An 11,625-nucleotide genomic window follows, 5' to 3' on the forward strand; every position below is an offset into this window, starting at 1 on the left:
ATTCACTTATAACCATGTCCATCCCAATATTATAGCATTATGTACTACAGTGTATAACATAACTGATTAAAAGACATAGGTAACCCTTACATGATAGGTTCTAATACATAAGCTTTAAGTTCATTTAAATAACATTGATGAACTAAAAGAAACAACAGTAATCACAAAACTTAATATAATCGGTTAAATAACATTCATTCTGCCTTTGTGATTAGCATGCACCACTGTAATGAAACGGTAATAAAACTATAGGATCTCTGACAGTCTGCTTCAGCCTGTCATTCCCAACAGCCAACACCAGAACCAGGAGTTTTCATTCAATATAAAAACAAGACCGTGGTGAAATGAAGGTGCTGGGTAGAGGGTACTTGGGCAGGTGACAGGAAAAGCCTCTATTACTAGTTAGATAAGTCTCTTGATCCTAGTCAGTGGCACGGTTAATTTGAAATTTGCGGTTAAAAGCCTCGGGTTTAATTTGAACCTGCTCTGCTCTTCTTTTCATCCATAACCATATTAACCAGATCGAAACATGGATTTGGGAATGTTAAATGCGCAGTTGTCAAGACTCTGCTGTTATATATAATGTATTTGTTTTAAAAAAGTGTTAAAGTTTAAATCTGAGGTAAGCTCAATCAATTTAAGATGGGTCACTATTTGTCTGGAAAGGATTTATTTTATAATTTGATGCCTATCCACCTGATAGAGAAGATCTGATTTAATATGATAAAACCTCCAAGCTATATATTTTACACATTTCCAGCAGCACAGCTAGAGTTCCCCAGCAGAATTAAATACAAACAGGTTTATACAACATGTACAGTAGCACAGTTCATCTCCTAGCCATATACTTCTGCTGTACTCGCTCATGTACAGAGAACGGTTTAAATGTTCAACAAAAGAAGACTTGATTATCAATGCATTCTCACTCCCCTAGGATTGGATTTTTATTTCACAATGCAGAGATACTGAATATAGCCAATAAAATACGTTAGTCTTAAGTTCTGTTTATTTTCTAAATAAACAGAGCTGAAAAGAATTTATTACTCCTTTTATTTAATTAAATGTATTTAATTTAAACTTAAAACTTTATTTAATATGACAAAGAACACAAAAGGTATCATTTAACAATATATTGTAGTGAGGGGAAAGGCAGTGAATAGGTGATGAACTCTTAAACAGAAAAAAACATTTTAAGTTTATGTAACAACACTAATACTAGCAATATAAGTACCTAAATAAAGTACCTGGATTAGTTCAGCTATGTTCTGTTCAAACGAGAAAAAAATACATTCGTGTTGCTGCGTCTCATCTACATAAAATTAGTTTTCCTCATTTTCGCTGGTTTTCTTTGCAGGACCCCTTGCTCTGGTGATCTCCTCTTCAAGGATTTTCAGCTGCAGTAACTTGATCTGTTCTAGAGCATGAAAAATAACCAAGAGGATATTTTGCACATTTTTGAGCATAGAGATCTTAACCGTTACATCTATTTTCTGCAAGACAGGACACACTTTACTTATCTTAAGGAGTTAAAATGCAACTGCAGCATCACATTTTGCCACTGACTGCAGACACGCTTAGCCGGTTTGAAATCCCTGTTTAGGGCATCCACTTAAGTTTTACTTAACATGTTTATAGTGCATGTTCAAATGTACTGTACAGAGGATCAGAGCACACTCACCAGAATGCAACAAAGTCAAGTTGTAAGGGATAAACCATGGACTGCTGAATCAGTGTTAATCCACAGTGATCCATCTCTAAGTATGTTTTTTTTTTGTACTAAGAGCTCTGGAACTATTCAAAACATTACAAATACATTTAAACCCTATCTTTGGAAGTGTATGTTAATTTCAGCCTCGTGTTGAAGCCTATACACTACTGACCCGAATAATTAACAATCTGAATATTTGCTGTCCGTCTGTGCCATTACCATGAACCAAATGTGCCACATTGAAAACAGAACAAAAACAAAACTTACCAGCTTTTAATAACTGGGCATTGGCATTTTCGGCATTCTCTATCTCCACTGGAAGTCTTTCTGGAGACTATAAAAATGTTAAATGTTAATGTTAAAAACATAAAAGTTTCCCAAGTCAAAGGTACAGGTGAAGGATCATGTGTTTCATGTGAGTGAATGGGGTGATTCCTTGTAAGAAACCCCAGTCCTAACAGTAAATACTCCCCGGAAAGTTTTGACAACTTGTTTGGTGTGCTTTCATGACAGTTTAAAAAACTATGAGGAATGCTGCCAAGTTCTAAATAAAAAAGCAACAGGAATGGGAACAGTCACACTTTTAAAGTGAAATAAAGCTAAAAGTATTAGAGCTTACATAAATGGAATACATATTCTTGTGATCTTCCAACAGCTGCTGAAGCTGATTTTCAAACTTCATCCTGTTAAAAAAATAGTATGTGCACATGAATTTTTCATTAATTGTAACACTCACTCAGTTTATCTAGGCTGTGATAATGAAAAGTTTGTCTATATGACTGCTATATATAATGATATAATTGGTGATTTTTTGTCAGTGAACATCTAATATTATATTGAACATTATTTAAAGTTTTTGTGCACGTTGATGACATAGAATGCAGTTTGTATAAGCATGTCTCCATGTCTATTTAAATCAATTATACATTTATACCATTATAATACAGTTCCTTGTATTCTTAACTACATCTTGTTCTTCAAAACTGTGGTATATTCTTTAAAAAATCTTTTAAAAAAGGACAAATGGTAAATTATAAAATATAATGTTTTTGCAAGTTGATTAAGTCTTAACAACTATTTTCCTCAGTTACAATTTGCAGGCTTTCCATTTTAGACTTCAGAACAATAAGGTTCCCATTTATAGAAGTCCACTGAAACTGATGCAAGTCCTTACCTAAAGAGTAGTGGGAGTCTGTAACAAGATACCGAGCCGTGCATTTGTAAGGCAATACCCTGGCTTATTTTGAGAAATCCTTTTAAAATTCTAGGATTAACTGCCAAACTGCCTCACCTTAACAACTGTGCTTAATGTTCTAAGCATTTAAAATGTATACTGTATATCTAAACAAAATGAAGAAGATGAATCTGCACCTTTGTTTCCTGTGTTTTAACTTGGTCTCCTGAATTTTGAAGGTGTACTCTTCTAGCAGCTGCTCATGTTCACTGTTTAATTGATGTCCCCTAAATAATAAACAAAAATGTAAACACAAAACCTGTGTCACATGTTAGCCATTTCCAAATCCATCTACATGTTTGTTTACCTACATACTTAGATGATGAGGGCAGCATAAAGGGTGCTGTAGATTTCTCAGGACATTCAGAAAACGAGTCAGAAAAATGATGGCATTGCATTTTAAACTCTTTCACAACAATCCTGACTGGCTCAGACTTTATTTCAGGAGTAAACGCCATTGTTCATTTTTACCTGTTTGTGTCCTCTTTGAGCTCACACTGGTACTGCAGAGTCTTACAGGCATCTGCAGAGGAGGAAACAAAAACGTTCATTTTATGTAGGACTTATCAGGGCTGTACATGTAAGTCTAGGCTTGGTCTGTAATACGCAGTAAACAATATGAGAGTCTTGGTTTTAAATCGATAGCTTTGGCAACTCTCCGTCTGCTGTCAGTTTAATATTGCAAGTCTGTTTAAAAGCATTACCTTCTTTTTCTCTGTAAACCTTCTCCAGCTGAGAACGCTCTGTGTGTACTAGAGGAAAGGAGAATATAATGAAAGCCGAGTTGCATGTGCTATTACTTGGGGGGGGGGGATATTAAAATTGCAACAGCGGAATTTTAGCAGAAGTTAAAGTACCATTAGGTAAGCATGCATGTGTGCATTTTATACACAATGAATGAACATTCAATTGACCACAAATTCTGACTGTAAACACTAAACTTCCAATATTCATCAGTCTATATTCTTCATGAGGGGTGGCACAGTTAGAATTGCTGCCTTGTAACATGGGGCCCGGGGTTCGATTCCAGCAATGAGGTGCTATCTGTGTGGAGTTTGTATGTTCTCCCCGTGTTCGCGTTTCCTCTGGTGTTCTCTGGTTTCCTCCCAATGTCCAAAGACATACTGGTTGGTTAACTGGCTTCTGGGAAAACTGGCCCGGGTGTGAGTGTGCGCGCGTCTATGTTGGTGTCTGTTCTGCAGTGGACTGGCGTCCCGTCCAGGGTGTACCCCGCCTTGCGCCTTGTTGTCCGCCTGAAATTCCAGCTCCCACGCGACCCTGAATGGGACCAAGAGGTTAGAAAATGGATATCCTTCAAGAGGAAACTCGCATTTTAATATTTACATGGTATTATTCTGTCAGAATGTCATAACTTTGATTATAAATTCTAAATAGTTCAGGTGGGTAGCTGCCTCAGCATGCGTAGGCTGCAAAGGAACAAGTAGAGGTTTATTCCCTGCTGAAAAGAGAAGAAAGGAAACAACATTTTGGCCGTGGAGCCTTGTGACACCCAAGAAGTTTCCTTTCTTCTCTTTTCAGCATGGAATAAACTTTTACTTGTTCCAAATTCTGAATGACCATTTCCTACATTAATATCCATTTGCAAAGAAACGTTGTTAGAGAACAATTCACACTTACGGGCATCTAATTCTTCCTTCAGGGTCTTTTTCAGGGACTCGCCCTCTTTCAACTCTTCTTCTAAAGCTGTTTTCCCTGGGTGGGGGGAGACACATGTAAGACTTGGGTTGTGTAGTCCACCAAAGGGAAGCGAAACTGTTAAGACGCAAGTTTGGAGTTTTTTGGTCTAAAATCCCTAACATACAATTGTCATAGCAGCAATATACGACATGAAAGGCACTAGGGTTTTTTTTTTACTGAACGTCTAAAATGAACTTCTGGCTTGTTCACCTTTTTGCAGTTTCCTTAATTTATTCATTAGGTCTTCCATCTTGAGTTCCGCCTTATCGCCTAAAACAGAATAAAAACACACTTATGTAATCTCATTTGAAGTAATGGCAGCACAGTTTCTCCCAAGAAAAGCATTACTATTGAATCCGTTTGCATCTGTTAAAAGCAGGTACTGTGTAGAAGTGAGCCTCTCGAATAAGTTCAATACTAAGAAACTGCGCTTTCGTAATTTATCTGAAAATCTGAATATTTGACTGTTGGCCACGTAAGATGTACACACCAAGAATTTTTATTTACGCTGAAAACGGCTTTTTATGCAAGCAAAAAAAAAACAACAACCAACGATTTGAGTAACATACGGCGCCTTGTTCTTTTACAATTTCATACCGTGTTTCAGCTCTTCCGTATTTTGTAGGATATCTTCCATATCTAAACTTCAACCTGGAAGACGAAACGGACAGAAATACGGTAATAATTCAGCCAATTTCTGTCCACCTACATTTTGAGATGAGGAATATAATTTAATCTATTAGTCTCCCTCGACAGCCTTCACCATTTATTAATGGTAAATAACATCTAAGAAGTAGAAGATGAATTTGTCTTAAATGAATGAATATTTGAATAAAGGCCAGCGCAGCAAAACCAGAGACTGAACGATAACTACTAGATTACAGAACCGACAATTCAGTCTAACCTAGCTAAGGACTTCAGTTTTGCCGTTGATGTTTTTTTGGTATTTCATACAAATATAAAAGCGATTACACACGCGCTCCTGGAGCGTTACATTCAGCCTGGCCATTGCACGCGACCTGTCCCCAAGGCGCTTGAAGCCGGTGACCTCGTGCTCTGCTCGTTGAAAACGGCTCTCACGCGTGGGCGAATTTTGTTAACGGCTTTGAAACTCTTATGTCTTCAAAACGTTTCACTTAATACACAAATAAAATATTCTTAGCTGGATCATACCTACAAGAGTGAAACTACGTAGTCACATGTCCCTTCTTACGATGGAAAACCTGAGTTTAGGAACAATTTAAAATGTTACTTTTTACCTGAATGATCCTTTTCTTCAAAAGGTGACTATACTTTTTGCCTGCCCCGCTTCTGACTACGATCATCAAGACCCTTGTTCTACTACATTTATTGCTCAACTTTTGTAGATCAATAGACTCCTTTAATCTTAATAAAGCGAAAGGTTTAAATAAAATGTCCTGATTCAATGAGCTGCTCTTAATTTAAAGTGCTACTTTATGTACCAGGTCTTAGCACAGGGTTGGCTATTTGTCTCCTGAACAAAAAATATTTAAAAGCTACTGGTTTGCATAATACTTTACTCTTTATTTAGCTTACACCTTTATCCAATCAACTTTGCATCCAGCAGCCATATCACCCTGCAACTCACAACTGGCAACCCACTGAAGCTAAGCAGGTGTGAGCCTGGTCAGTACCTGGATGGGAGACCGCCTGGGAAAAACTAAGGTTGCTGCTGGAAGAGGTGTTAGTGGGGCCAGCAGGGGGTGCTCACCCTGCAGTCCATGTGGGTCCTAATGCCCCAGTATAGTGACGGGGACACTATACTGTAAACAGGCGCCGTCCTTTGGATGAGATGTAAAACCGAGGTCCTGACTCTCTGTGGTCATTAAAAATCCCAGGGCGCTTCTCGAAAAGAGTAGGGGTGTAACCCCGGTGTCCTGGCCAAATTTTCCAATTGGCCCTTACTAATCATGGCCTCCTAGTAATCCCCCTCTATGAATTGGCTATATTACTCTGCTCTCCTCCCCACTGATAGCTGATGTGTGGTGAGCGTTCTGGCGCACTATGGCTGCCGTCGCATCATCCAGGTGGATGCTGCACATTGGTGGTGGTGGAGGGGAGTCCCCATTACCTGTAAAGCGCTTTGAGTGGAGTGTCCAGAAAAGCGCTATATAAGTGTAAGCAATTATTATTATTATTATTATTAACTACAAAGCCCTGAGCTTGAAACCTCAAGGCTTCCTACAGCTTCCTCAGCCACTACTCAGGGAATCTCAATACTCTTGCACACTCTTCTCCTGGATAAATCCTAGTTCATACAGAGGTTGTAATTCACCACAAAACACAGTTCAGTCCCTCGATACTCTATGTACCAGCAGAGAAGCCCACAATCCCCAATTTAAACACCAGTCATCTTGCAACAGTACTTAATCAACGAGGTGGTTCTGATGACATCTTTAAACATTTCATGAACATCAGGCCTTTAAAACCACATGAAGAAAAACACACATTCCATTGGTAACTGTACAATAAACGTTTTATTGGAAGAAATACCTGTCTTAATAGACATCTATATTAAAGAAGGCATGCACATTTTTAATTGTGCTATACACAGATTAAAAAGATATTTTACAGATGTATGAACAGAAATGAACTTGTTTAAGGTTGGAATTTCACTCACACAAAATATATCAAGTTTTTTCTTGATCTCCTGAATTTCAGAGAAACGCGAAGACAAAAGGATCAGGTACAAGCCCGTACTGTCGGATCGTAGCATTTTATCCTGGGAACAATTGGAGAAGATAGACTGCAGAGAAAGATTTCAGGACAGGCAAACTAAAGCACAGCTCAGGGCCCCTACCTGCTAACCGAAATAAGTTCCTCATACGAGAGCAATGCAGTTTCAGCAACCAAGTGAAACGTTTGGGATACACGCGCAAAGAAATAAACAAACAACATGAATGAACCAAGGACACTCTTTTGAGAGACGCTATACTGTAAACAGGCGCCGTCCTTCGGATGAGACATTAAATTGAGGTCATTAAACTCTGTGGTCATTAAAAATTCCAGGGCATCTCTCAAAAAAGAGTAGGCATCCTGGCCAAGTTTCCCCATTAGCCCTTACCAATCATGGTCTCCTTATAATCCCCATCTATGAATTGGCTTCATTACTCTGCTCTCCTCCCCACTGATACGGGGTGTGTGGTGAGCTGCACACTGGTGGTGGTGGAGGGGAGTCCCCATTACCTGTAAAGCACTTTGAGTGGAGTGTCCAGAAAAGCACTATATAAGTGTAAGCAATTATTAGAAGTGTTACCTCGTAACTGAAATAAGTTCTTCAGTTTCAGCGACCAAGTGAAGCGTTTGGGATACACTTACAAAGAAATAAACCAACATTGAATGAACCGAGGACACTCCTTGGAAACCTTCCATATACCCCAGGTATAACAGAGCACTTCACTCAGTCAGAGACCTCCATTACTCACAGACAAGTGTTATTACAGGGTGTATTGTGTTGAACATCATTCTAGGGCATACCTGTGAGTACCGACACTTGACTTTGAAATATGAAACATCTGTAACAACAGGTTCCATTCTTTCATTATCAAAACTGCCGGCCGTTTTGTAGGTGGAAGGTCATCCTCTTCCTAGGATGAAGGGAAAACAAAAGGGACACGATTCAATGTTTTCCAGGGATCAGCAGTCATTTTTTCACATTAGTGTTTTTCAGTTCTCAAGTGTGTGTGATGTGTAAATTTGGCACTATGAGCTCAGTCGCTGCATTCAGCTCCTGTACCGGACTAATATTGGCAAGCTGGTCACAAACCAGGAACACCGAGAACATCAGCAATGCCCTTCTGTGGCAGCTTTGGATAATAGTCAACTGTCTTTATGGTTTATGTGAAACATACACGTGCGGGAATCCTTTTCTTCTGGACTGCTCTCGGCTTTGTGGTGCTGTAGCTACGCGTACAGAGTCAGGGGCCCAGGGCCTCCTCTTTTAGAGATGTACCTCTTACATCTGGAGCAGAGCCCATGTACTCGGAGACCCACCTCTGTGCTGTCTTCCCAGAACAACCAGCAGCAGATACACAGGGCCATCTGTCCCTGCTAACACCACACCCGGATCCGTTCCTTCACTGGTGGTTTCTGCCTTTTCTAAATCAGCAGATGACGTATCCCTGGACAGCCTGTTTTTTAACCCTAACAGGCTTTCACAAACCCTGCAGGGGGAGGTGCGTTTGGGTGCGGCGAGCAGCAGGCCGAGACGTAAGCCCGGCAGGGATATGAGCTTGCCCGCCTACACCGCCCGGCCACATCAGCAGCCCTTGATTGTCTTGACAACAACAACGTAGGGGTTCCGACCCAGGTGGAGCCTCTGGTGACGTTTCAGCCCACGCAGGTCCCGGTAGCGCTTCCCGCACTCGCCACAGCTGTACACGTTGCCGCCAGCGTGGACACGCTGGTGCCGCCGCAGGGCCTGCGTCTCCTTGAAGCCGCAGCCGCAGGTGGTGCAGCAGAATGGCATGTCGCCCAGGTGGGTCCGCTGGTGCCGCCGGAGGGTGACCAGCTGGCTGAAGCTCCTGCCGCAGGGGGTGCAGCGGTAAGGCGTCTCGCCAGTGTGGACACGCCGGTGCTTGGTCAGCGTGCCCAGCTCGCGGAAGGTCTTCCCGCAGTGGCTGCAGGAGTACGGGCTCTCCCCCCAGTGTGGATGCGCTGGTGTTTGGTGAGGGCGCCCGACTGGCGGAAGCTCTTCCCACACGCGCTACAGGCGTACGGGCTGTCCCCCTTGTGGATGCGCTGGTGGGCCCGGAGCGTCCCCAGCTGGCTGAAGCTGTTGCCGCAGTCCGCGCAGCTGAAGGGGCGTCTCCCCCGTGTGCGACCGCAGGTGCACCTTGAGGTTCCCCGAGCGGGTGAAGTGCTTCCCACACTCGGCGCACGGGTAGGACACCTTCTTCCTCTCCTCCTGCAGGTCCAGGCCCTGCGGCAGAGGCTGAGGGACCCTCTCCTGGCAGTCAGCATGCTGCTCCCAACCTTTCAGGACCGTGTGCGGAAGGCACCCCTCTCCGCCCAGCCCACAGTCCCCAGGACGTCCTTGTGCGTGACCGATGTCAAGGCATTCCTTCTTAACGCAGGGATCATCCAAGCCAGCAGCAGCAGCCCCCACTGTGTCAGCCTCTGTCCTTTTCCCAGAGGTCTTCAGCACTGCTTTCCTGCACAGCCACAACAGAAGAGGCCATCAGGAGCACTGAAGCACTGATGCTAACACAGCTGCAAAACAAGACTCCTCAAGCGCATTTTCAAAGGTCTGAGGTTTCTACAAATGCAGCCATGCATTCTGTGTGGGAGAGTGGTAGAGCGATTATTTTCAAACTTGATAACGACCATATTTGAAACTGTCAAAATAAATAGTATTTAAAAATAGAAGCTGTGCAATTACATAAGTCTGCCGCAGGTTCGTGCCTGGATAATTTTACTAGCAGTACCCAGGCAGCAGCGTGTGATTGGCTGAGTGCAGCTGAGGAAAGGCCTGTGATTGGTCAACCTGGGGTTCGCCCAACCCCTGCAAATAGCAACCCCTCCCCTTCCCCTGTGCTCCCAGCATGGAGCTGAGCACCTCTAAGGCTGGAAGGATATAGAAGTTTGCCTACATTTCCCTGTTCCCTCCTTTGCATGGGTGCAGTGTTTATAGCTGTGAACCACTGCTACCTAGCTATTCCAAATCAGGTGGATGAAATAAAAATAAGACATCTAGGGAAGTGGCTAATGTTGCCCAGAAAGGTTGAGGTTGCAGACTGTATAACTCATTTTTCTTACTTCCTGGCTTTTATTAAAAATCTTGTTTTAGGATGGTACCAGAATTAAAATACTTTACATCCTTTTTCAACCAAACAATACGAGTTGTAACATTTTTCATTTCCTAAGCAGGTCTGAATGATGAAATATTTGAGAAGGTGGGGTCATTATTGCCTGATGTATTAACTTCAGAGACTTGTTTCAACAGGTAGAGCAAATTTAGAGGAATATTCCATTTTAAGGCAATGTAAAACTGCCCAACTTCGTGTACCTTCTATATAGTAATGCATAAACATTTCATTTTATAAATTAACATCATTATGGCATTATCATATATGACCATAAATAAATTATTGAGCTATCGGGTAGTACTCTCCAGAGTTAACTGGAAAAAACTCCACTCTATCCAATTTGTCTGTGCTGCAAAAACATCATACACAGGCATTGCTGTGTTAAAATAGATTAATACCACTATATAGTAAAAGCATATGCAGTGTTGCACTGTGAATCAAAAGCAACAAAAATGAATAATACGCAAAAATAATTATTACTATACCCCCGCATCCACACATCGTCCAAGGGAAACATCTGCAAACCTTCTTTTATCTCTACTTTGGAGTATACAGTAATTACAAAAGTAACGGGATAGTACAGTACCTGTGTGGCACACACGGTGTAAGTTATCTATCGTTCTGCCATCCTGGATACAGCAACACTGACACCTTACAAGACCCAACAAGCCTCACTCCGCAGGCAATGCACCGCTTCCGGTTAGCAGTGCAACTTCAGAGAGCGTTCGCAAAGAGAAGAAGGAACCTGCGTTTCAGCTGTAGTGTCAAAACGATAGCGTAAAAAAGAGACGCCAAGGTTGTGTTTTTGACTCTAAAGACTAATTATTTTTACTGACGATGACAATAATATACAATGAACGTCTCTATGGACAAAAGACGCACTGCTCATGCGTTTCTGGTAATATTCCTAGTTTTTCTCCCAATAGGTTCGCTTGTGTTATTAAAATACGCAGCAACGTGATAAAAATACAATTTCGCACAGTTCCCCTCCTTCAAAATGTGTACCCTAACCCAGAATTTCAACGGTAATTTGAAAATCGTTCATAAATGATCTCATTCTAAAGATGACCGCTGACCACGAAAGGGTATTCCCTAAAAACACGTTAAACACAAAACTATTAAGTTTTACTCAGGATTATAAATATAATGCACTATGG

General features: G+C 41.6%; 1 protein-coding gene and 1 pseudogene across 3 annotated transcripts; both read right to left on the minus strand.

Moving 5' to 3' along the window:
* Positions 1-917: 917 nt before the first annotated feature.
* LOC148651300 (synaptonemal complex central element protein 1-like) lies at positions 918-5,875 on the minus strand. Of its 2 annotated transcripts, XM_088601408.1 has the most exons (11): positions 5,545-5,875; positions 5,238-5,291; positions 4,851-4,910; positions 4,581-4,655; positions 3,647-3,694; positions 3,414-3,465; positions 3,080-3,169; positions 2,328-2,391; positions 1,976-2,042; positions 1,079-1,414; positions 918-1,043 (listed from the first exon to the last, which is right to left on the minus strand). In XM_088601408.1, exons 2-10 carry the CDS (start codon positions 5,275-5,277, stop codon positions 1,320-1,322), a joined length of 591 nt encoding a protein of 196 aa, XP_088457534.1. In that variant the 5' UTR covers positions 5,278-5,291; positions 5,545-5,875; the 3' UTR covers positions 918-1,043; positions 1,079-1,319. The 2 variants fall into 2 exon arrangements, with proteins under 2 accessions (XP_088457534.1, XP_088457533.1); XM_088601407.1 differs by having other exon boundaries at positions 5,238-5,737.
* A 2,263-nt stretch (positions 5,876-8,138) lies between these two features.
* LOC148651301 (uncharacterized) lies at positions 8,139-11,379 on the minus strand (annotated as a pseudogene). Its single transcript, XR_015925711.1, has 2 exons — positions 11,055-11,379; positions 8,139-9,814 (listed from the first exon to the last, which is right to left on the minus strand). The product of XR_015925711.1 is annotated as an uncharacterized LOC148651301 (transcript).
* Positions 11,380-11,625: the final 246 nt, after the last annotated feature.

The sequence above is a fragment of the Lepisosteus platostomus genome, chromosome 12, assembly GCF_059453375.1.
Source record: "Lepisosteus platostomus isolate fLepPlt1 chromosome 12, fLepPlt1.hap1, whole genome shotgun sequence".
NCBI classification, from domain to species: Eukaryota; Metazoa; Chordata; class Actinopteri; order Semionotiformes; family Lepisosteidae; genus Lepisosteus; species Lepisosteus platostomus.